Genomic DNA, 26,928 nt, shown 5'->3' on the forward strand with positions numbered 1-26,928 from the left:
AGGGGCTGCTTTTTGTTAATAGGGCACAGTATGAGAGAGGATTAAAGACATATTTCACTTGCTCCCAAGTTGCTTTTACCCTTTGCATCATGATTTTACTAATTAACTAGGTCCAAATTTATTCTTTGACTAAAACACACTACTTTTGAATTTAATTTTCTTTGTTTATTTATTTTTGAGGCAGAGTCTCAGCTGTGTAGTTCTGGCTGGTCTGAAACTCAGGATGCAAACCAGCTGGCCTCCACTAACTCAGAGCTCCACCTGCCTCTGCCTCTGGAATACTAGGATTAGAAGTGTGTGCCAGTGCACCCAGCCCTCATGTCCTCTACTCCTGGTGCTCGCTGTTGGTGTCAGAGGAGTGCTGATCAGACTGCTGAGCTGCATCATACCCAGCAGTTGTAAAAAGTGTGTTAGAACCAGTTGGTAGCTTTGTTGTGGCTGAGGGAATGGAGATGGGTAGGAATGGGATATTTATGTTTAATGCATTTTGAAAATTTGTAACATGTCATTAAATGCTTACTGTAGCATTTAAAATAATTTCATGAAATGTTTGGATGTTTTATAATTTATTTAATCAACTTTTTTTTATTTTCCTTAAAATTATAAACTTGCTTCTAAATCTGAGCATAGTCAAGATCCTTTTGCTGAGGAATTCCTAATGTAAATAATAACATTTTTAATGTGTTGGTAAATACTGCTATTGTCCCACAGTTAAATTACCTTCAGACTGTCTTTTCAGTTGAACATGATAGTGTATACTAAATGTGTTTCCACTAAATTGTTTATAATTGGAAGGACTCATTAGTATTCCTCATTTGATACACAGTGATTAGGTTTTTATGAACTTTCCTGATCTGTAACACAGGGGAGATAAGGTTAACTTTTTTACAACGTCTTCAAGATTAAGTGAACTAAAACCTGTCAACTTGCGAACAAAGACTGGCTCATGGTAACGTAACTTTTAATAAACAGAGAATATGCAGCCTCCTGGCTGGACAGAATATTTTTTTCTGAATAATTCCTTTTATAATTTCTGTCCCTTGCTTTTTAAATGGCTGGGGATGGCAGGTGGTTTTTAATCACCATCGAACAAAGTTGGAACTTAGAATAATGTTAGTGTAAAGGACGGGGAGGCTCAAAGGTTGCTTCCACTCATGCCTGTTTGTGCTCTGTCTGTTCTTTGTCACTTTGATTCCCTAAGAGCCCTCTAAGCCTGGCTGTCTGTGGCAGTTCCAGATCTGCAGCTCTAAAGGGTTAGGGTTAGGGTTAGGGTTAGGGTAGAGTGCTTCTTCTGGGGGTGAGTGTGTAAGTGTCCACTGTGGATAGAAAAGACACACCTTTATGCTGGGATGACTGTTATCCTCAAGGACTTATTTTAACTGGGTAACTGACAAAACATCAAGTAATAAATTATACTATCATTTTTATTTTTGTTTGACCTGCTTGAAAATTATGAATACCAAATTTGATTTATATAGACAAAGTCTTCATATATACACTAGGGCAGTTTTACTTGTAATGGGTTGTATTAAAATTGCATTTTAGCCAGAAGCTTTGAAAAAGTTGTGAACTCAAAGAGTTCAGATTTTTTTTCAAAGTTAAATGAATAGAAATGCTGCCCTCTACTGTTAGCTAATACTTTACTGCCACACAAAAATCTTCATGAGCCTATACCAGGATGACAACTTTTTAGTATTTATTATGCCATTAGGTTGAATTTTGATAATATGAAATGCCATTGTGACAATTTGATTATTTTATTATAATTAAGTAATATTGACTTCCATGAAATATGTCTGTACTCATACTGGCCTTTGGAAAAACTTTGGTCCTAAAGCAAGCTTTTGCTTAGTTATGTGGTGACCTTTAAGTAGTTCTTGCATTGATGATCTTCTGCTTGCATGACTCAGAGCTTGCACTGCTTACCTATAAATAAGCCATATACGAAGATTTTTCTAAAATAATTATTATTCGAGCTTGTCTTTTAGTATTTGAAGTTTCAGAACTTTCATGTTTCAAGAATTTCACATTTTGAATATTTAGTATTAAGTAAAGATGTAGATCTTTGTTTAAGATCTAAAAGGAAAATTTTCTTTAAAAATTATGTTGAGTACAGTTTAACCTCTGAAAAGGTTAGGGGTAATTTTAAGATTGCTTCTAGCTTTGTTTTATGGAATGCCTTCTACATATAAAGCCCTATAATGTATAGAAAATGAGAAAGCCCTATACTATTTATAAAATAAACATAGGAGACAAAGACTGGCAAACTGAGCACTAGGTCAAATCAGGCTACCCTGGTGTTAGTGTGGAGAGGTCATTGCCCAGAATCTAACAGGTCGAAAGGTTGGATGCCGAGATTGTCTTTGCCGTGGTCATGGAACTGCTGAAGTGTGTCGCGACAGAAAAATGAGGCCATTTGTATTTAATCTGTTTTGAAATCTTGACTTGGATTTAGTTTTTGTACACCAGAAGTTCTTCATATACCCTGGATATTAATCCCTTATTAGATGTGCTATTTGCAAATACTTTCTCCTGTTCTTTTTATTGTTGGTTTGGAAGCAGGGTCAATGTTGGCTCTGGCTGGTCTGTAACTCACTATGTAGACCAAGGTAGCCTAGAACTCATAGAGATCAGCCTGCCTCTGCCTCCTGAGTGCTGCAGTTAAAGGTGTGCACCTTTACTTTCTTCTCCCCAGCTATGCCCATTTTCTCCTGTTCTGTGAATTTGCTTTTTGCAATGTTTATAGTATCTTGATGCACGAATTAAAGTTTTCCTGAGATCCAATTTGTCTTTTTTTTTTTTTTTTAGTTGAGTGTATTTTTGTTGTCATATCTAAGGAACTTTACAGGTTCTCAGCATTTTATAGTTACATTTATATTTGGTCCTTTGTTAGTTGTGTGTTCAATTTTTTTTTTAACTTGGTATTAGGTAAAGGTCCAACTTCATTTTGTTACATACACAAGTATAGATTTTCTATCCCCACAGGGTGACTGACTGCCTTTTCTAATTGAATGATTTTTAACTTACTTGTAAAAGATTATTTAAGGGGTTAATGTGGGCTTTCTATATTATTCTATTCAGATATGTCTTTAGTATCATTGCTTTTTTTTTTTTTTTTTTTTTTTTTTTTTTTTTTTTTTTTATCATTACTGTAGTTTTGTAAGGTTTTGAAACCAGGTAATTATTCTCTCTGTCTCTCTATCACTGTGTGTGTGTGTGTGTGTGTGTGTGTGTGTGTGTGTGTCTGTGTGTGTGTGTGTGTCTGTGTGTCTGTGTCTGTGTCTGTGTGTCTGTCTGTCTGTCTGTCTGTCTCTCTCTCTGTATGTGTGTCTGCTTCTCTGTCTCTATCTCTGCATGTCTATCTCTGTTTCTCTCCCTCTCTCTCCCTCTCTCTCTCGTGTACCTGTCTGTCTCTGTCTCTCTCTGTGTATATGTGTTGTAGATGTATGTATGTATGTGCATGTGTGTGGAGGCCACAAGAAGTTGACATTAGGAGTCTTTATCACTTACTCTTCTTCTTATCTTTTGATTAGGGTCTCCAAGACTCTGGGTCTGCCTCACTCTCCCTAGCCCCTGCTAGGATTTAGATGTTAGTGACCACACCTCACTATTATATGGGTGCCAGGGATCTGAACTCAGGTCCTCATGCATGTGAGGCAAATGGATGTGAAGCAGACACTTTACTGACTCCATTTCCCTAGCTCCTTAGCTGTGATCATTTAAATTAAAAGTTTCCCTTAATTTGGAGGTGTGGCCTTGCTGAAGGAAGTCTGCTCCTGAGGATGGCCTCCCTTGGTCAGCTTTGCTCTCTGCTTTCTGCTTGCATTTGAGGATGCTCCTGGCACCATGCCTGGCATCTCCTGCTTTGCTTCCCTACCATGCTGAACTCACCTCTGGAACTTTAAGCCAAAATAAACTCTTCCATAAGTTGCTTTAATCATGGTGTTTAGCAAGGAAATATAAAGTAATGAAGATATTTTACACTTTCCTTTTAATCATTGTTCAGGATCCCTTGAGATTCTATATGAATTTTAGGGTGGGTTTTTAATATTATACTGAAAAATGTCCCTGGGATTTTGAGTTTGCTGTGTATGTGTAGGTTGGCTTAGAGAGCATTGACATCTCAGCAGTATTAAGTCTTCCCACAGAAAGGAAAGTTTGTTAAGTTTTTGATCATGCCATCATTTCTGTAGACAAGTGTTTTCATTGCACAGCAGGATTCAAACCACCTGTTACTCAGAAACACTTGAGGTGGGAAAACTGTGTGTATTCAACTTGGACAGACTTTCTTCTTACTCCTCAAACATTATAATATTACTTGCAGGTATTATTAATCATGGGGGAATGTATATAGGTTATGTGCAAATACTGTATCATTTTATAAAAGGAACTTGAGCACACTCACTTGGATGGGCAAGGAAGCCTTGTAATAAGTCCCTCCAGTCTCTAAGAAAAATAGTGTTTTATGTGTGTTCTCTATCTATTTTCTTTATGGATGTCATGAGAATAACATTGAACATCCTTAAGTTACAACACACTATTTAGAATTTAGACTAACTTATCCTCAGTAGCACACAACTGCTTTTTGACAGCTCTTTCTCATCCCTTTTTGTTGTTGATATCCAGATTATATCTTCATGTCTAATATGTCCCAAAGCATAAATTAACTAAACAGCTCCTTTAAATATAATAGTCCTTAAATTTTTTAGGACAAATATATGAGGTCACAAACCAAAGTAAAAACTTGTAATACAGGCTAAATATCTCTTATCAGAAGATACGAATTTCTCTGTAATCTAAGACTTGGAGCCCTGAAATGACCCCACCTGTAGGAAATTCCACACTTGACTGTATATGATAGGTTACAATGAGAATGCTGGTATGTTAAACATGGAGATATTTCCCTTTAGGTCATGTGCGTAAGGTATTTATTGAAACATAAATGAATTTTGTGTTGTGTGTATACACACAGACATATACATACATACTAATAATACCTCCATCTTACTGTAATTCTTTCAGCATGAAAAATACCCTTTTCCAACTTAAAACTTTTGATCATCAGTCTAGTTTGTTCATTCTTCTCTGAAAACCATCATAGCTCCGTTTCTTTAAAGATTTCTCTACACAGCTTGTCACTACTTTATCTCAGAATAACTCTTAAGTTGTCTTTAATCCATCCTTAACACTCCATTTAAACTGTTCTATTAAGTTGCTGACAGTTTCCCTCTTGTCACAGCTAACAATCACTTCTGTTCTCCAACCTTTTAGCAGTAGTTTCTGGAACCCAGCTTGTTTTGCTGTTCTTCAGTTCTGGGTGTCTTTAATGTGTGTGCTGATATTTAGCTTTGCCAAGTCTCCAGGTTTTTTTTGAATTTTCTTTTGTCTTGCCTATAATTTGGTAATGACTTTGCTCTTGCTTTATTTTTTAATTAGTAAGAGCAATTTTGTTTATTCCTTTGACTTTAACCATTGTCTGTATAATGAAGTGGCCCCAATCTGTATTTCTGAGGATCTTTCCTAGATATGATATGAAGCACCTTAGTTTGGGATTCTTCCTCCTAGAGATAATCTCAAGTTCTTCCTCTGACAAGTTCTCCCTCTAGTTGCCCCCAGTGCTTCAGGAGATTACTGGGAAGATTCTAATTTCTTAGAGTTCACTGTTTGAATAGTCTGACCAAAGACAGAGGCACATAAGTCTCTTTTACAATGTCTTCATTTTTGCCAGTCATCCAGTCACAAGTTTAATTTGTGTTCTGTGAATACTTGAGTTCCAGTTTTTTGTCTTTCTCATATTAGGTATTAGTCATTCTACTAGGTGGGTAGTAGCACTTCATTTCAGTATTTAAAAACCCTTACAGTATGCCATGTTGAACATCTTATTTGCTTTTTTCCTTTTTCACTTGTTTGATTATACTTGTATTAATATTTTTGTCTATTTCTTTCTGAATTATAAGAGTTCTTTGTATATTTTGATCATTAGTTTTTATCAGATAATTTTCCAATATTTGCTTCTAATTTGTTTTTATTTTATTCTGTATTATTTCTTACAGAGAAGTGTTTAATATTAATGAAATATATCTTAACAGTTTTTTCATTCATGAGTCATGTTTTAGTAGTATATCTAAAAAGAATTGTTGTTGATATTAGAGTCACTTCGGTGTCATTTAGAAATTGCAGTGTTGCACAGTTATCTGTGTTAAAAGACATTAAAAATCAAGCATAATAATTTTACTACTTACTCAGATATTGCCATTTTGGTGATCTTTTAAACTCTGTCTTACAGATTACCTGACATTTTCTTTTGTTAAAGAGGCTTCCTCTCCCCCAGTCTATTTCTTTTCACTATATAGATAAAAGTGCCTTCAGCACCTTGTGTTACAAATATCTGGCTTTTAATCACATGGGGTTTTACCAAGTGTTTCAAAGCCATTGTTTGCTAACTATCACTTGGCAATTTTGAATCTGTTCCTATGGACTGATTTACCCCCTGAAACTAGGTCAGTTTTCTGCTTCTTATGTTCCAAGGACTCTATTTGAGGTTACAATGGAGAGATGACCTTAAATCTCAGATAAGACTTGAACTTTGGACGTTCTTTTAAAAGATTTATCTTAATGTGTATGTGTGAGTGCCTACATGCCTGGTTCTTGTGGAGGCCAGAAGAGGGTATTGGATCCCCTGGAGCTGGAGTTAAAGACAGCTGCTGTGAGCTTCCTTGTGTGAGTACTGGGAACTGAACTCAGGTCCTCTGCAAGATCAGTAAGTGTCATTAACCATGGAGCCATCTCTCCAACTCCCTGAACTTTGGACTTTTAAAAGATTTGTTCTGATGGTTTTTATCTTGTCAACTTGAGATTTAGATCAACATGGTAGCAGGTCTCCAGACAGGCTCACCTGTGACCCTGGATCTGTCAGAAGTTCTGGAGGACATGCTGCCTCTGGATGTCGCTTGGTTGGGGAGGGCAGGGAACAAAGGCTCTGCTCCCAAGGGCGGTGTAAGCCTGAAGGACCATGTGCCTCTGGCTGGGCAGGGATGCTGGGTCCCCTGGGTGGGGTCCCAGTTAGACCAAGTATTGTGGGGGCAAGTGGGGGTCTCACCTGTGATCCTAGATCTGTTGGAAGTCCTGGGGGACAGACTGTTTCTGGGTGTTGTGGGTTATACTTTTAAAAAAGAAAGACTATGAAGTTAGGAGGGAGGTAAAGGGTGGGTCTGGGAAGAGTTAGGGATAAGAGTTGGGAGTGTTACATGAAAGAGTAAAATACATTGTATGCATGTGTGAAATTCTCAAAAATGTAATTGAATATTATGGACTTTTTTCAAAAAAACAAGCTCTGGAGGACTTGATTCCTGACATAAGATTGACCTCTGACCTTCACATACATTTACACACACAAGAACATGCACATATACATACATATGTGTATATACATACACCCAGTTGCAAAAATGCCTGGAAACTAGAAAACTAGTTCTTTCATAATTTTAGAGAGTGATAGGCTGACTCGGTTCTTTCTGTCAGTAATAATCTTTAGAAGTACTTGAGGGTGATTATTAGCCAGGCATACTTTTTATTAAATTAGAATATATGTTCTATATTTATATAATTTTCCTCTTCACCCATGTCTCCCACTCCACACATTCATGGTCTCTTTTTAATTATTTTATTTTTATTTGTGTGTGTGTGTGCATGTGTATGTTTGTGTACACAACTGCGGTGCCCATTTAGTGTTGTTCATATTATATGTTTTTAGGGCTGATAACTTGGTATTAGATAGCCAATTAGGGTCTCATCCCTGGAAAAGACTAGTACTCATTTTATCAGAAGTCATTAATTGCCAATGACTCTTTATCTAGGGTTGAGACCCTGTGAAATTTCCCTCATCCATATTGGGATGTCAGCTGGCATTGTGTTCGGGTCTTGTTTAGGCAGTCATGTTGATATTTAAATGGCTCCTATAGTCTTTCTCCCTCTATTTTAAACGTTCCTGTGCCTTTGATGTCAGGATCAAGAAACCGCCATCGTTTTGTTCTTTCTCTTTTCCATTTTCTCTTCCTCCTCTCCCTCATCATCATTATCATGGTTTCCATTTCCTTTTCCTCCTCTTCTTCCTCCTCTCCATCATCGTCATCATAATATTATGTTGCAAGTACAGATGACTGCGTGCCATTGTGCATGCACATACAGAGAGATCACAGACACTTTTAGCAGTCACTTGTTTTTCTACCACGAGATCCAGGGATCTGGGGAAATTTTATTTCTCTATGGTATTCGTGTATAGCAAAAATCAGTTTAGTGACATTTGGCCTAATTACTGATTTTTCAGGACTAGGGATCAAACCTAGGGCCTCACACATGCTAAACAAGTGCTCTATCCTTGAGCTACATTTCCAGCAAACTCTGGATTTATTTTCGAGTATTCAGAAACGTTTTATCTCATTGAACTTTTTCACTATTCAAGATTGAATTTATTATTCTGCTTAGTTATACAATTGATTTTTGTTGTACTTGCTTGAATAATCTAGAAAAGAAAATCACAAAATACAAGTGACTGAGGTTGTCTCATTAAAGCTCGACTTTAAGTCACACAAAATGTTTAGTAGTATAGTAAGACAATATCATGTGCAAAAATCTCAGAGCTCATGTCTTACAAAATTATAGTCTCTTGCAATGTCTTGCCCTTCCCCTAAACTTCCTGCATGTATTTGAACACTCTGGCTCTGTTACTGTTGTGTGGCCTTCACTGTGGAGATGGCAGTGTTTAGACTGTAGCAGGTGGAGCCTGTGGTGGGTCCCATGCTCGATTAAATTAATCGATAAATTAATCTAAGGGGCCTTGACAAAGACATGCTGAAATCTGGGAATTTGATTGTAATTTATTGAAATAGCCTTTTTTACATTAAAAAAAAAAAAAAAAAACCATCTTTGGGATCTTAAGCCCAGTCATAGCATGCAGATCTTAGCTGTGGAGTGGAAACAACTGAATGTAACATGTTCAAGGCAGTTGGTGGGCAGGATTGGCCCAAAACCTTTTTCTAGAGTTCAGTTTGAATTGATGGATGCATAGTATCATATAGTGTAAAGTAGCATGCACTAGCAGTACAGTGCCCTTAATGTTTGCATAGAAGGTGAGTTTGGATAAAGTAGCATGCACTAGCAGTACAGTGCCCTTAATGTTTGCTTATAAGGTGAGTTTGGACACTATTTTTTAAAGAAGCTTGGTGTTAAAGTCTAGTATTTCAGAAAATAAATAATTATAATTCAGGTAAGATGATTCAGTGACTTTAATTTGTTTCAGGAAATTCTTTGCTCCTTTGTGTGTTTGACATAAAAGCTGATCTGAGTACAGACAAGATATAGGAAAAGCTCTGCTTTTTATTTTATTTGGATTAATTTTTACTATATTGTGGGTTAGAGAGATGGTTTTGTGGTTAAGAGTACTACCTGCTTTTCCAGAGGATTCAAGTTCAATTCCCAGCACCCACATGACAATTAACAACCATCTCCATAACTCTAGTCCCAGGGGACACAGCGTCATCTACTGGGCTCGGTGGGCGCCAAGCACACAGGATACACAGACATACATGCTGAGAGAACACCCATACTCATAAAAACAAGCAAATATTTAAAGATTAACTTTTATTTTTATTTATATGTATGCCATATGTGCAGCTGCCATCAGAGGCCTAAAGACAGCATAAGGCCCTTGGAGCTGAGGTTCCAGGTGCTGTGAGTCTCCCTGTGTCTATGCTGGGAACCAGATCTGGTCCTTTAGAGCAACATACATTTTTAACAACTGAGCCAACACTCTAGCCCCACGCTCTAGTTTTAATGAGAGCTTTATGTGAAATTATTATTCAGAGAATATGTCATTATTCTCTGTTGATATAGGATTATTTGCTTCATTTTTATATTCTGCTCATGTGGAAAATTAAATACATAGGAAACTCTTATGTATGGGACCGGGAAGCTCATCTGATAAAATTTTGATACAATCAGTGGTTGTTGGTGGTTGTTGGTTTATTATTTAAACTAATATTACAGGCTTTTTTAAAGTTCAAAATCAAGTTGATCTTAGGTTATATGAAGAAAAAAGCTTTCTAAAGCAACAGAGGTATGCTTCGTTACTTACCATCTGTAAGTCTGTGTTAAACTTTATGGCAGGTTCAAACTTTGCCACAAAATTCAAAAATCTTTACATAGAACAACAATTCTCCACCTGTAGATCACAATCCCTTAATGGTCTAGTGACCTTTTCACAAAGGTTCCCTAAGACCACTGGAAAATATAGTTACATTATGATTTATAACAGTAGCAAAATTACAGTTTTGAAGTAACAACAAAAATCATTTTATGATTGGGAGTCAGCACAACATAAGGAACTGTATTCAAGGGTCCCAGTATCAGGAAGGCTGAGAACCACTGACAGAACATTATTAAATGGCATAAAGAAGTGATGTGTTGGCGTTGGGCAGATGGCTCAGTGGTTAAGAGCATCTGTGCTTGTAGAGGGGAGCTGGATTTGGGTCCAGCACCCACTCGATGTCCTCATCTGTAACTCCAGTTCCAAAGGATGGGACCCTCGTCTAACCTTTGCAGGCATCAGGGACAAATGAGGGGCACATACAAACATGAACTCAATATGTGTACACAAAATAAAATAAAATATTTAGAGTAATGTATTTACATAATTTCTGCAGTTAGAATATTATGTGATTTAAAACAAGTTGAAAACACAAAGAGCTTTCTAACATGTTTCTGGGAATAAGATAAATATAAAAAGATATTTAATTTCTTAACTTGTGTGTATGTGTTGGTGTACATGTCATGGTGAGAGGATAGTTTGCAGGAGTCAGTTCTCCTCCTAGCTTGTGGATTTAGTTTCTCAGGTCACCAGGTTCACTGGCAAGCACCATATCCTCCTGAGCCATCTTGCTTATCCCAGAAATAACTTCAAATAAGTTTTTCTTTAGTTTTTGAAGAACTGTGAAGCTTTCCAGTTTATGATATGAGTATGTCTTAAATTGCGAGTAGGAGTAGACTAAACTATACTGAAGCCTAACAGCAACAATTACAAGGACGACAACACCAACACTGTACTAGTGAATGTATTGCTTTTCTGATCACCTGGAGAGTGTTTGGCTGTACTTTTTGTTTTTCCTTCATTACAAAAGTCTTTGTACTTTTAGAAAATCATAATAATATTTCAGAAATGGCTGTATAAGAAAAACGGTTTTATTAATGTGTGTTTTAACATTTTGACTGGCCATTGAATTGTGAGGCAGCAGAAAGTCCCTTTGCATGCTTAGACCTCACAGGCTACATATATTTATGTTTCTCTGTGTTCTAGGCTTTTCTTCATGTGCTGTGTACAATGGGATCTTTGTGGAGGACTTTAAATACTTAAAGTATTGATTTTCAATGTAAAAAGTTAATCACTGGAAAATAGGTTTTTTTCTTAAAATTTAGGCTGATTATATGTTATGAGATAGATAAGATGTCTTTACAAGGCCACCCTCATCATACGCATCATTCTAAGAGGTTGCATATCACTGGTTATGACCAGCAGTGTTCCCTATAAATGCTGAATACCTCTTCTAAACCTCATCACCTTAAACTAGTCTATGATGGGCACCACAGAATACCATTTAGGAGTCTTGGTGGCCCTCTAGTGGGAAAGTGAAGAAAATATTATGCTGAAGATGTCTTCTGGGCATGTATAATAGTTAAGGATAGTTTGAAAGGGCATCTAAATTATATTTGAATAACAAAAAATACTTCAATAATTTTGGAAGTAGAAAGAATGTGGATTGACTAGTATTAATCATATGAGAGGTTTAACTTTATAGTTAGAATTTTTAAAGACTGCTTTTCCAAAATGTTGGAATAGTAAACAATATATAGTATTGGCAAGAGACAATATACAGACTACAAATACATGAGTTGCATTTTCACTGATGTGTTCTTATAAATTCAGAACTTATTATTTAAAGCTTTGTGGTAAAATAAATTCAGATAAAATGTTAAGTGTGTAATCAAAGCAGGCTACTTTTTAGAGGTGACTAGTCCTGTAAATTTTGGTTAGAGCAGGCCAAAGACAGCCTGAAACAATAATGAAAAGTAAATTTTTTCTCCTAGCATATAAGTATAATATAAACTATAATATACTTTTAAAATTCCATTTTATTTTCTTTTTCCCAAATTTTTTTTTTTTTTTTTTTTTTTTCCTGTCTTTGCTTTGGAAACTAGCTCTTTACATGGGCTTTGTAGAGGCATTGGGGCGGCAGCAGCAGCAGCTCTAAAATCACATTTGGGGTGTTTGGTCCTTCCAGGCTTCCTGAGACCAATTTCTGACCACCCTGCTGTGAATAGCACAGCTCATGCAGTAATGTAGTTTGACATAGAGCTTGGGCAGCACAGAAGTGTCCAGTCACTTGTCCTTGACAGCAGCAGCTTCTACTGTGTACCAAAGGACCCAGACTGGGTTTTTGTTTGTTTTGGTTTTTGTTCTTTTTTGTTTGTTTGTTTTTTGTTTTTTGTTTTTTTTTCGAGACAGGGTTTCTTTTCTCTGTGTAGCCCTGGCTGTCCTGGAACTCACTCTGTAGACCAGGCTGGCCTCGAACTCAGAAATCCACTTGCCTCTGCCTTCCAAGTGCTGGGATTAAAGGTGTGTGCTACCACCACCCAACTGACCCAGACTGTTTTAATGGCCTCATTTTTGGTTGTATACCATGCATTGCTCATGCATCTAATTGGCTTGAATTCCTGTCCTGATGTCCCTCAGTGATGGACTGTGATGGGAAGGTATAAAACAAAGAACCTCCTCCTATACCAAGGTTGGGTTTGGTCAGTTTTATCATAGCAACTAAGAGCAGACTAGACACACACCATAGCTCAGGATTCCTTAGGAGGAAGTTAGCTGTGTGAGTACTTCACAATCATTGTACAGCAAGTTTTCTGGAGTATAGTCTTAATAAGAAAAATACTTTAAAAGTTATATTTCAGCTATAACCATGGTGCTTGGTTAAAGTTATAATTGGATTAATGGGTATTTATACATATAAAATTATAGTATGGAATTTGTGGTAAATATGTGATACTCAAAAAATAGCATTTGTGGTACCTGAGAGATGACTCAGTGAGTTAAAGCACCTGCTGTGCAAACAGAAGGACTTGAGTTCAGATTCCAGCACTCCAGTGAAAAACTGGGTGTGTCCTGCACAGGGGTCTATAATTTCAGGGCTATAGCAGTGGAGAAAAGGATCAATGGCCCTTGCTGGCTGCCAGACCAGCTCCAGGCTCAGTCAGAGCCCTGTGGCAAGAGAATAAGATAGAGAGTGATAGAGCTGGGGACCTGATGCTCTCTCTTGGTCTTTGTGCAAGTTTGCACACTCACTCACGAAGAGCTACCATTCATGCAGCTCATTGTCTCCTTCCTCATCTTTATCATGTCCCTAAATAATCTGATGGGGCTTTTGGTGTTTGTTTGTTTCCCAATTAGAGGCCATTAGATGTAATAGTTTCCGATCTCATATAATTGCCTGTTCTACTCCTCCCTCATTAGGAGGAGAACAAAATCCTTAAAGTATAGATTTGATCAGTCTGGCTGATTGATTTTGTTCAGCTCACTCATGCTTAAGTCTGAGTTTACAAATAAATACTAATATAACAGCAACTTTATTATTATTTATATATATATATATATTTACACTTACAGTATCTATATATAACAGATGCACCTCCCTACTCTCTAGTACAGCCAGCATGGAAGGAGGGGTGGTTACAGGTGCTCACATTTCTACCTTTATCTCAGGCTTTCCTTCATTGAGAGTCTGTTTTAGTTTCTGCTATAATATATAAAGAAGAGGTAGAAAAGGGAGAGGGATGTGAATTCAAAACCCGTAGATGTATGCTTATATTTCATTGATTATGTCTGTCTTATGGACTCTATTAACAAGAAAGAGTTGGAAGCCTAGTAGTTAGCTTTTAATAGTCTGTGTATTAGAAAAAAACAAGGAAAACATGATAGTGTTGAGTGAAACAGCATGGAGTTTGACTTCATATAGTAATTTTGATGAAGCCATAAATTTCGTAAGTGCTGTCACTAAACTTTTTGTCCATTTAGCTGAAATACAGGATAAGTGCAAACTGAAGCATTCTTAAAAAAACAGTGTGTTTATCATACAGAGGGGTTGCTTTCTAATGCTGTTTCTGTTCAGATGTACCTTGGCCATATTCTCTTCCTCTTACTCTCTGCTGTACGCTTACTAGGCCCTTTTCTCTTTGCAGTCCCGGTTCTATTTTCTGTCTATATGTGGTGGGTGTGTGTATTCACAGGCAAGTGGATAGAATTGGAAATCACTACATTAAGTGTAATAAGCCAGACCCCCAATGATAAGTATTGGATGCTTTTTCTTCACGCGTGGACCCTAGATTGATTGTATATATTTCTTTCTCTTGCTTTAGTACTCTTAAGATGTCATAAAGTAGTGTGTTGAGTTAGAGTGGAGAGGGCAGAACCCTTGTTTCAGATTTTAGAGAAAATGCTTCTAAATTTTCCTCATTTAGGCTATAGGTTTGCCATATGGCTAGTGAAATATTCTTTTATTTCTAGTTTCTTTGGGGCTTTTTTGTTTGTGACATGGTTTCTCTGTCTGTCCTGGCTAACTTGGAACTCATTCTGTAGACCAGGCTGGTCTTGAACTCAGTGATCTGTCTGCCTCTGCCTCTCAGGTTTTTAGGGCTTTTATTATAAAAGAATATTAGTCTTTTGTCAGATACCTTCCTTGGATCTTTTGTTGTGATTTCTGTCATTGAGTCTATGTGCCAGATTTTCATTACTAATCTTCTCTGTGTTGAACCATCCTAGCGTATGTTCTTGTAATAAAGACAACTCAGTCAAGGTTGAAGGGGAAGAGGAAGGAGAAGACAGAAAGAGTGTGAGTTCATATGTTGTTGAATTCAGTCTGCAAGTATTTTACTGAAAAATTAGGCATTTCTACATCATGGATAGTGGGATAGTTGTAATTATTTTTGTTGTTATACTTACCCAATTTTGATATTAAGGCAATGCTGACTTCATGTTTTGTAGTATTCCCTTTCTGCTCTGTGTTGTAATGTGGGAAATTTATATGTTAGTTCATTTTTAAATGTCTGATAGAATTTAGTAGGCTTTTAAAAGCACTACTAATTAGGTTGGAGAGATAGCTCAGTAAGTACTTGCTCTGTAAGCATGAAGACCTGAGTTCAGATTCCCAGAACACAAGTAAAATGCTGGGTACCATGGTATGTGCCTATGTTTTGTGTCTTCGTTATGGCTGTGTTGCTGTGATAGGACACCATGATCAAGGCACTTAAAGAGTTTATTTTGGGCTCACATTTTTCAGAGGTTGAGTTGGGATCATGGCAGGCAGGCAGGCATCATTCTAAACAGTAGCTTAGAGCTTATATCATGATCCACAAGCACAAGAGGCAGAGAAAAAGACACTGAGAATGATATTAGCCTTTGAAACCTCATGACCCATCCCTAGTGACATACCTCCTGCAGCAGGCCACACCTTCTAATACTTCCCAAACAGTTCCACCAACTGGGAATTGAGGAGACATAATTGATCCTAGGTGCTCCCTGGCCAGTCAGTCTAACTTGAGCTTCAGTAAAGAGAAGGTGGAGACATTATCAAGGAAAGACTCTTGATAATCAGTTTCTGGCCTCTACACAGTTGTACAGTGAATGCTCCCCTCCTCTCCCCTCCCCTCTCCCTCTCCCCTCCCCTCTCCCTCTCCACTCCCCTCTCCCCCTTCCCTCCTCCCTTTCCCCCTCCTCCTCTCCTCTCCTTTCCCCATTCCCCTCCCCCTCCCCCTTAAATTTTTTTTTAATTTTTAAGGCACTTCCATACTGTTTTGTGTAATGACCTTATTGCTATAGAAAGATAAGCTTTGGTCTTTTGATGATCATCATTTTAATTGGACTTAGATGATGTCTTGTGTGTCTGCTTTTCTGTGGTGGTTACTGATGTTGAGCTTGGTTCACATGCCTCTTGGCCTTGTATATGCCTCATTTTAAGAAATGTCTATTCATGTCCATTTCCTGGTTTTAAATTGGGTTGTTTGGGGATTTAATATTGCATGTTTTAAGTTCCTCGTTTTCTGCTTGCTGATCTGTGTTAACGGTGTAGTTGTCACTTTGCCCGTTCTGTAGCCTGGGTCTTCAGTCATGAATGTTTCTTTTCCTGTGCAGCCAGCTTTTTATTTGAAATCTCATTTGTCTATTTTGTTTCCTGTCTTTGGGGTCCCCCAAAATACTTGGCATTCCAATGTCCTGAGGTAGTGTCCCTATTTTCTTCTAGGAGTTTTATAGGTCTTACAAATAAGTTTTAAATCTATTTTGAGTTGATATACATGAATGGGGATTTAGTTTTATTCTTTATAGGCTATCCAGTTTTCTCAACATCTATTTAAATTAAATTAAAATTACACTTTAAAGTCCAGTAGCATAATGGTTGCTGCTGTTATCTCCTCGTAATTGTTTTGGCTGTGGTTGCATTTAAGTGGCAAGGTTACTTTTTCTAGTTCTATAAGTAATGTTACATGTATTTTGATATGTATATTGAATATATAGATCATATAAATTTACTATTCTTTTATTGTTTTGTATGTGTGTGGTGGTAAGAAAATAACTTATTAGAGTCAGTTCTCTCCTTCTACCTTTATGTGGGCGCCAGAGATTAAACTCATCATGCTTGCCCAGTCAGTAACTAAGTACCTTTAAAGTCTACTGAGCCATCTTGCCACCCCTCATTATGGTTTGTAATCTATCCATCCTTCCTTCCTTCCTTCTTTCCTTCCTTCCTTCCTCTCTTTCTTCTCTCTTTCTTTGATCTCTTATATTATTGATCAGATTGTTCCTAAGTCTTTTGGGGGGAGGGTAGCTGATATACATGATTACCTTTTCATTTTTATTTTTCATTATTTGCTATTGACATTATGATACTACTGATTTTTGTATATTGATACTATTCTGCAACTTTGGTACATTTGATTATTCTGATAGATTATTGATAGAAATTTTGGGGTTTTCTTGTAAGGTTTTGTCTGCAAACAGTGATGGTCTGATTTCCTCTTTTTCAATTTGGACAGCTTTTGTTTCCATTGTTTGATTGCTCTGATCATTACCTCCAGTACTGTGTTGAATGAAAGTGGGCATTCTTGTCCAATTCATATCTTAAAAGAAACTTACCAGCTCTTCCCCAGTCAGTGAAATGTTAGCTGTTGGCTTATTATAGGTGACTTTTACTGTGTTGGGGTATGTTCCTTCTGTCTGATTGGTTTAGCATGTTTAATCATAAAATGACGTTGTCTTTTGTCCTTTGTTCTGTTTATCTGGTGTATTGGATAAATTAATATATCCTTTTTACTTCTGATCAGTATTCTTTTCTATGTATGGAGTACATGTAGTGGTGAAGATATTTATTCTCAAAGTATATGGTGTTATTTGAATATGGCTAATCATTCCTTAGCTGTCATATGTGACTGTGTATTATTTACCCAATTGGTACATACTAATTACATATTAGATTTCTCCCCTGACATGAAAGCACAATATTTCACAAACCTAGTGGCTCATCCTTGGCAAAGAAGTAGTGTCTTCCTCTGTTGTTCTCTCGATTGTTTATTGAGTCAGGGCCCCCCATACTCTCTCGTCTCTCCTCTCTCTCCTCCCCACTCCCCGACCCCCCTTGTTGACTTTTGAGCTTGCCAATTCTGGCTAATTTAGCTAGCCAGCTTGCCTGGGGGATCCTGTACTGCTGTGGTTTCTTCCATACCCATTTAGGTTTTTATATTGGTTGTGGGGATCCACCCTGTAGTCCTCAGGTTTGTACAGTGTCCGTTTTACCTGTTGTGAGCTGTGTCCTAGCCCACTACTTGTATCTTTAAGGAGTAACAATCTTCCTTAGATAAGAAGTTCTTAGATAGGAGGCCTTTTTGTAGACAGTCACTTAAGAGTGTGTAATTCTTTTCTACATACCTCTAGTAACAACAAAGGACATTGTACATGTACTGACCAAAACATGAATAAATGCTCCATCATTAATTTGATTATATAATTACATAATTTGAGACTTTCAAGTCTCCACATGTCAACACTAAATTTTACTCAAATTCAAAAACAGATGAGTGAATAAGGAAAAAATAAAGAAGTGTAGCATTTTCATCCACATAGTTACTAAATAAGAATTTTATCGTGGAGCATTTTGTGATATATAGTAGGCACATCCCACCATGAGCACACATGCTAGTATCTTGTCTCAGTTTATGGTGATCAGCTGATATATATTCAAAGGCAAATGAAAGGAAGTAGATGCAAATATGAAAACAGTATTATTGTGCTTGTGTCACTGAGGAAAAGGAAGATGCTCTGCAGGTGTAGACCAAGACTCCCCTTGAGTGAATTTACCTTTGTAGAGAGTACAATTCTGTGTACAGAAGGTTCTGTAACGTCTGCCATTTATTCTAGAATTTTTTCATTGTACACAAAAGAGGTTTCATAAACACTAACAGTTGATTCCTGTCCCCTGTCCTGGGCAAACATCTATTTTCTGGATATATAGGTTTACCTATTCTGAATATGTCTTATAAATGAAGTTTTATAACATGTAGCCTTACTAGTTATGTGGGGTTTTTGTTGTTTCTTTTTTGTCAGCTTGACACATGTGGGAAGAGAGAATCTTGGTTGAGGAATTGTCTCTCTCAGATTGGCCTGTAGGCAAGTCTGTGGGTATATTTTCTTAATTAATGGTTGATATTGGTGAAGGAACTCTGGCCAGCTTGAGCATGGCGAGCATGGCTAGTAAGGCTCCGAACAGGCCTTTCCCTTCTCCCCAGTTTTTCCTGCCATGCTAAAACCTGTTAAGATTGTATCCCCGATGCTCTCAAGGACTCTCAGACTCCAGATAAGTACTCTTGCCAACCAGCAGCCTAAGTTTTGCTGCCGATTGCCTATTCCTAAGGGTGGGATCTCTTCCCCCTTTCCCTGGTCTTAGGACTCCTCTTCTCAACTACCAGGATCATGAACCTAAAAATGGGAGAGCCCAGCTTACTTGGCAGGTAGTCCTAGGTTGGATTTAAAAAAGCTAAGCAAGCCAGTATGCAGCATTTCTCCCTGGTCTTTGCTTGCATTCCTGCCTTGGTGTCCCCCAAGTGATGCATTGTGATCAGGACACAACACATGAGCTGAATAAACACTTTCCTCAGTCATGGTCTTTATCACTAAGCAGACTAGAACAGTGACCTTTTGTGTTTAGCTTCTTATACACAATATAATGTTTGTAGGTTTCTATGTTGTGCTAGTTTTATGTCAACCTGACATAAGCTAGAGTCATTTTAGAATAGGAAACCTCAACTGAGAAAAATGCCTTTACTAGATTGGCCTGTGGACGATCCTGCACCCTATTTTCTCGATTGATAATTTATGTAAATAATTTATGTAGGAGAACCCAGCTCTCTGTGGGCCATGACAACCCTAGGTAGGTGGTCCCGGGTACTAGAAGAAAGCAGGCTGAGCAGCCCATGAGGGACAGGCCTGTAAATAGTCTTCTTCCATGATGTCTATATTGGCTGTGCTGCCAGACTCCACAGGCCTGTTTGGGTTCTTGTTCTGACTTGCCTCAGTGATGGACTGCAGCTGTAAAATGAAATAAACCCTTTCTCTCCTCTTTATTGCTCTAGAAGCTCTGGGAGAGTGGGGCTGATAAATGAGTAGATGCACGTCTCATGAGTAAACCATACAGTCACCAGGACAAGCTGTACTGGTGGACAAATTACACACAGTTGGCAAGCTGCATGTGACATGCCCATAGAGCCATATAAACAAACAAGAATAGCCAGTTGTAATGAGTAATCTGAAATAAACCCAATCTTATTTACTACACCTGGGGCAGGACCTAGAAATATAATCCACGAATAAATCTGTGTTATTGAAGAAACTGAGGTCACAGATTCATCTTAGTTTCTTGAAGTTTTCTCACAAACACTCAGAAATCTCAGAACTCCATTCTTGGACCGTGTTCTGACACAAGTTAATTTTGCTCATAGTGTTTATAACAATAAAAGCCCTAGCTAAGCCGTGTCTTATAGATCTATAGTTCACTCTTTAGAGATACTACTACATCATGGATGTACATAATTTTTTATTCGTAAGTTAATTGGCATCTGAACTGCTTTGGGAATCCTGAGTAGTTCTGCTATAAACACTTCTAAGTTCTGAGTGCTTATTCTCAGTTCTTATATGTACTGAGACATGGAATTGCTGAGTGATGTGTAACTCTTGAAACCCTCGGGAACTGTTACTCCATTTCTAACCGAGTACATTCCCACAAAAGTATTTGGAGTCTGCTTTTACGTATCTCCAACGGATCACTGTCAGTGGTTTTATTATACTTATTGGATATTGAGTAATAGCTTGTTATAGCTTTGACTTCTGTCATGACTGATAATGTTAAACATCTTTTCATGTGCTCATTGACCATTCTTATGTGTTTGGAAAATGTCTCTTTAAATCCATTTCAAAATTATGTTGTCTTTTGTTTTTGAGTTGTTAGCAATCCTTTTGCATTCTAGAAATACTGTTTGTGTTTCTACAGTATGGGTTTCCTTTTTTCTTTAGATCCTTTAATGTACATGATTATGTGTCTGCACACACATGTGTAAGTAAATGCAACAAGGTCAGAAGAGGGTATCAGATTCTATAGTGATGGAGTTTCAGATGTTTGTGAGAAACCCTTCTTGTGATACGGATACTGGAACTAAGCTCCAGTCTGCATGATTGTCCAACAAGCATTCTTAGCCACTAAACCATCTCTCCAACTCCTTTTCTGAGTCTCCAGCTCAGGCTCCTGGGATTACAGGTGTGCACCAACACTCTCAGTTTACACAGTGCTGGGGATTGAACCTTGCTTCATGAAGGTGGGAGGCTAGGGAAATATGTTACTAGTTGACCTACATCTCCAACCCACTTTTGTGAACATCTCTGTATTGACATCTAGAATCAGGAGGTAAGAGTTACTTGATGTCATTCTTTATGTTTTGTTTGAGCTATTATTGGTCCCTTGCAATTCCGTATGACATTAAGATCTGCTTGAAAATTTTAAAGTCAGGGGTAGGGAGCAAGGTGAGATATTTATAGCTATTATGGCTCATGTTAGGAAGGTGGTAAACAACTTTTGTATGTATTGAAATCTGTTCATAGAAAGAAAAATTCAGGCATTTCTCCTGTTATTCCTGTATGTGTCATACTAGCAAATAAGCAAATTATTGCTGAAGTATAGCTTTTACATGTGTTCTATTTAATTAGTGAAAAGATTAGCTTGTTATCATTTTTCAAACCCTTTTCAGGGAATGTCGTGTTTTAAGCATTACTAATCAAGAGGAACTAATATCACAAAAAGAATTAACTAGATATTTTGTGCTTCCTGATAAAAGAACACACCATTAAATGGCTCAATGGTTATGAGGACCTGGGTCGGGTTCCCAGCACCCGCATGGCAGCTAACAGCAATCAGTAATTCCAGGTCCAGAGGATCCCATTTCCTTTCTCTGGCCCTGAGAGCACTGCAAACATGATAAATTCAGGCAAAACACACTTATACATGCAGAAGAAAAATAAATCTTAAAGAAAAAAAACAATAATTAAAAAGAGAACAAGAGGAAATATATACATGAAAAGGTAGCTGGAGGACAGTAATTTAAAGTGATTTCTCTGGCCTGTCAGAATGAACTAATTTATATGTTATTGTTAATTCTTTTAATCTACATTCATGGGTATGAATACGCACATCTATATGCTTAGTCAATGTATATACTATTGTTTTGCTTTAAAATGTTCAAAGTGTATTTATAGTTTTACTTATGTACATATATGACTTTTTTGTATTATATAAATACCCAATTTTAAGACATGCTTTTTTAGTCCAGGAATTTGCATCTTCAGCCTTTTCTAATTTTTTTAACCTAATTTAACTTATATAGAATTTTCCATGATGAGTTTACTTAGCCCTTTTGGCGGGAGCATGGAGAATCTATTAATAGGTACTTTTTAAAAAAAAGTTCTTTTTAACTACCCTAAAATACCCTTGTGGATATGTCTCCCCTAAAAGTACAGGCCAGTTATAGAGTACCTTTGTTGCAAATATGGCTTCTTTCTTTGTATCATATCTGCTAGGAGTATTTGGATTTTATTTTCACTCAATTGAGTTATGTATCTGCATACATACTATAAAAAGAACCTTCTCTCATGATGGTCAGAGACTGTCTAGTATATGTGTATGCTGATAAGAACTTAACATTGCAGTTTATTGCTATGTTCACTTAGCATGGTAATAGCATTAGGTTCTCTCCTAGAGACTATGAAATAGACACCCGTAAGTCTTTGCTCCAGGTAATGGTATAAGGCATTGTTTCCATCTTGTGAAGCAAACTTTAAATCCAGTCAGTCAGAAAGTAGTTGTTTACTGTCCATAGCATTCATACCACTATTGGACAAGGGGGCATATCTTGCCAGGCCAGTTATTATTTTATATTCAGCCAGTATTTGTGTTCTTTATCAATGCTATTTCTTTTTGTTATTGCTCTGCTCTGTTTTTACACTGAAAAGGATACTGGTTAACATAAAGGCATTTTCATACATGTATATAATGTACATCTCCCATACAGAACTACCCTTTTCTGTATGTCCCTTCTTTCATTAGTCACCTTTGTCCCCTACTTTCACACCATGTGTACATATATGTATTTACATGACGTCTAAAACCCACAAATGATATAAAACATTACTGTTTACACTTCTGAGACTGACTTTATTCACCTGATAATTATCTCCAGGTGCATTCATTCTTCTGTAAGTAGAACTTCTAGGTTGGCTGCTTAAACCTGCAATAAACTGGGTAGGTCTCTCTCTCTCTCTCTCTCTCTCTCTCTCTCTCTCTCTCTCTCTCTCTCTCTCTCTCTTTCCTCCCTCCCTCCCTCCCTCCCTCCCTCCCTCCCTCCCCCCCCCCCCCCTTTCTCTGTGTGTGTGTTTGTAGGGTGAGAAATAGAAATTTAGTTTCATTCTCCTACAGGTGTATCATTGATAATGTTTCTAAGATTAATTTCTAGAAGTGGAATTACTAGGCAGAGAAATCAGTTTTCAGAGCTTTTGAATCATTGCCAGACTGCCCTCCAGAAAGACTCCTAGTATAAATTGATAAAATTTGCGTGCTGAATGTCTTCATGCTAACTCCTTTTCTGCTTATTAAACACATTGAACAATTTTCCTATAAGTTATTGGCCTACTTGTGTGACTTTTAAACATACTTGTGTTTGTTGACTATTCTTTTCAAATAATTTTTAAGAGCAGCTTTTAGTGACCAGTAATATTTTGAGAATTGGGTTTTTCTTTTTCTTTCTGTTATACCTGCTTTTTTTCTTTATTGTTAGGTTTATTTGTGAGTAATCTGAGAGTCTTTTATTTTGTATTGACATGTTGTGGAGAACAGACATAGTGTGGGTTGAAAAATGCACCAGTTTTTCCAGTTTCTATTATTATAATTTATTTTCATAGGGCGTGAAGTAAATTTGTTTTTAAAGGTTTGTCTTTTAAAAATACATTGCATAGGGCTGGGTGTGACAGAACACACCTTTAATCCTAGCACTTGGGACAGGTGGATCTTTGTGCCTCTGTGAGTTGGAGGCCAGCCTGTTCTATATAGTGAGTTCTAGGACAGCCAGGCATACAGAGTGAGACAAATAAAAAACAAATAAATAAAACAAATAAAAAATATTGCATAGAAAAGAGGGGTGTGTGTGTGTGTGTATGTATGTATGTATATATATGTGCATGCATACATATATCCAGGTACACACAACAGGTGATTAAGATTATGTTGTTAGGTAAAGGAAAATGCTATTTTCTGCTGGGCTAATTTTCAGTTCCAAATTGAAATGGCTGACTGGTTTATTTTCTTTTTTATGCAAGATAACTGAACAAGGAACCAGACCAATTTAGTTAAATAAGCAGATTTTCATGCTGATTTCATTCAAACAGCTACCTTTTAGATATACATGTAGTACTGGGTAAGAAAGAAATGGGCAAATTAATATTTAGGCTTCTATTACATTTTTTTAGAAAACTTTATCATGACTTTAAAATGGAGTCTTGTTTTTCTCAAATTTTGTGTATTAAGCTATACTAAATACTTACACATTGTTTATATTTAATATTTGAATAATTATGAAAATCATTTTTTGAATTAATTTTCCTTTGGTTTTAGGATTTTTTTCATATTTAATAGTTTTCTTTACTTCACAGAAATACCGGTATCAGGATGAAGAGGTACTTCCCCCAGAGCATATTTCCTCGCACGTCACAAATGAGGTGCTAGGTCCAGAATTGGTTCATGTCTCAGAGAAGAACCTGTCAGAGATTGAGAACGTCCATGGATTTGTTTCTCATTCTCATATTTCACCAGTAAAGGTAGGATAATGACTATTTGTTATTATTTCTTATTGCTATGATTTAAATGTTACTTTTGTTTAGAAATAATTGTTCAAATTCATGTAAATTCCCCACTCTTTGGGTTGTTTTTAGTTTTTAGAGTTTTAAAGAATTTCCTGCTGTTTATTAGTGTTTCAAATTCATTTTTAAACACTAGATTAAAATCTTTGAAATCTTACATGTGGATTTTCTTTTCTTTTTTTTTTTTTAAAGATTTATTTATTGCATGTATGTATATGAGTACACCATTGCTCTATTCAGACACATCAGAAGAGGGCATTAGATCTCATTTCAGATGGTGGCAAGCCACCTTGTGGTTGCTGGGAATTGAACTCAGGACCTCTGGAAGAGCGGTTTGTGCTCTTAACCGCTGAGCCATCTCTCCAGCCCTACATGTGGATTTTCTTAGTTGTGTCTCTTCATAAACAGTCACAGTCCATCTTGGATGTTTACCTTTTCTCAAAGTTCTGCTACATATTTAGACTCAAAATAAATGTATTGTTTTGTGTATTTTGAACTTTAATTTGCAGTTTGTGCAACATTATATTCTTACAATTTATTACCTGATTTCACAATCTAGATTTTTCTGTTTTATAAGCATTCAAAAGTTTTTCTCTCTTTTAATTGGTATTAAATTATTTTCAGGTTATTGCTATATAAAAAAAAATAGGAGAGACTATCTAGACACTTGCCCTCTTGATAAATGGTGCCAAACTACTTTATAATATTTTTATAATTTTCACTTACAAAAAGCAAGATTCAAGGCTTTAATTGGTCTGTATTCTCATAAATATATGGTGTTTTTAATTTTCTCTTGATTTTGAAATGATATCTCATTGTGACTTGAATATACATGTCCCTTTTTATTAGTAACCTGGGATATACTTACTCATCAGCTAGGCTTCATGTTTTATGACTTGCCTATTTAGGATTTTAGCTTGCTTTTATATGGAAAATATCATTTTTATATCATTTATATATATCATTTACAAATATCATTTATATACATCATTTGGCCCAGTTTGTAAGCAGGTGGGTTTTTGTTTGTTTCTTTGTTGTTGTTATCTTTCCCCCCCCCCCCCCCTCCTGATAGCAGCCCTTTGTTTATTCTAAGTATTTGTTTAAGGACCATGTATTTTCCTTTTTTCTGTAACTCAAACTGACTTGGGATCTTGTGTCCTCCTGTCTCAGCCTTCTGAGTGCTGCTGGGATTACAGGCCTTCTTACTATTCTTTCAGTTTGTTTATATGGTGGTTTACACTGACTGACTTTCCTATGTTGAACCATCCCTGCATCTCTAGGATGAGGGCTACTTGGTCATGGTGGATGATCTTTTTGATGTGGTTTTGAATTCAGTTTGTGAGTATTTTATTGAGTGTCTTTTGCATCCATGTTTATAAGGGAAATTGGTTATTTCTCTTTCTCTCTCTCTCTCTCTCTCTCTCTCTCTCTCTCTCTCTCTCTCTCATTGAATCCTTGTCTAGTTTGGGTATTGGTGTGATTGTGGCCTCATAAAATGAATTTGGTTGTATTTCTTCTGTTCCTATTTTGTCGAATTAATTTGAGGAGTATTGATTTAGCCCTTCCTTGAAAGTCTGCTAGAATTCTGTGCTGAAATCTTCTGGCCCTGGGATTTTTTTTTTTTTTGGCTAGAAGACTTTTAATGACTGCTTTTATTTCCTTAGGGGTTATAGATTTAAGTTGTTTATCTGATCTTGATTTAACTTTTTAAGTGATGTCTATCAAAATTATGCATTTTAGATTTTCCAATTTTGCGCAATATAGATTTTTAAAGTATAACCTAATGATTATTTGAATTTCCTTGGTGTCTGTTGTTATGTCCCCATTTTCATTTCTGATTTTTAGTTACTTTGGTTAAGGGTTTGCTTATTTTGTTGATTTTTTTTTTTTTCTCAAAGAACCAACTCTTTGTTTCATTGACTGTATTCTCTTTGTTTCTATTTTATTGATTTCAGCTCCTCAGTTTGATTATTTCCTACCATCTACTCCTCTTGGGTGTGTGCTTTAGTTCTTTTATTCTAGAGCTTTCAGGTGTGCTGTTAAGTTGCTAGTATCTCTATTTTTTATGTAGGCACTTAGTGGTATGAACTTTCCTCTTAGCACTGCTTTCATTGTGTCCCATAAGTGTATGTTGTGTATTCATTTTTATTGAATTCAGCAGACTAGTGGTGGGGCCAGTTCTCCCAAGTTCTCACCCTCAGCATTGGCTCACCTCTGCTTCTGCTCTGGCTCACTAGAGTCAGCCCTGCTGTGCTGTCCAGGCGAGATGCAGGCCCACTCTCCTGATTCCTACATGGTCCTCCTGAGCTCATGGTCCTGTGGGTAGCTTTCCTGACTGCTGGAGGTGTTAAGAGGTGGGGGTACCACTTCTGCGCCACAGC

General features: G+C 36.9%; 1 protein-coding gene and 1 long non-coding RNA gene across 18 annotated transcripts in view; one reads left to right on the forward strand and one right to left on the reverse strand.

Moving 5' to 3' along the window:
- Nucleotides 1-26,928, forward strand: part of Dlg1 (discs large MAGUK scaffold protein 1) — a 173,117-nt gene that overhangs the window by 36,620 nt on the left and 109,569 nt on the right. For all 17 annotated transcript variants that reach the window (XM_034515670.2, XM_076942777.1, XM_034515673.2 and 14 more), the window contains one exon: nucleotides 24,341-24,505. In XM_034515670.2, coding sequence (XP_034371561.1) covers nucleotides 24,341-24,505 — 165 coding nt within the window. The remainder of the gene's footprint in view (nucleotides 1-24,340; nucleotides 24,506-26,928) is intronic.
- Nucleotides 1-26,928, reverse strand: part of LOC143444042 (uncharacterized) — a 70,391-nt gene that overhangs the window by 31,141 nt on the left and 12,322 nt on the right. The window lies entirely within an intron of this gene.

This window comes from Arvicanthis niloticus, chromosome 12 (genome assembly GCF_011762505.2).
Source record: "Arvicanthis niloticus isolate mArvNil1 chromosome 12, mArvNil1.pat.X, whole genome shotgun sequence".
NCBI classification, from domain to species: domain Eukaryota; kingdom Metazoa; phylum Chordata; class Mammalia; order Rodentia; family Muridae; genus Arvicanthis; species Arvicanthis niloticus.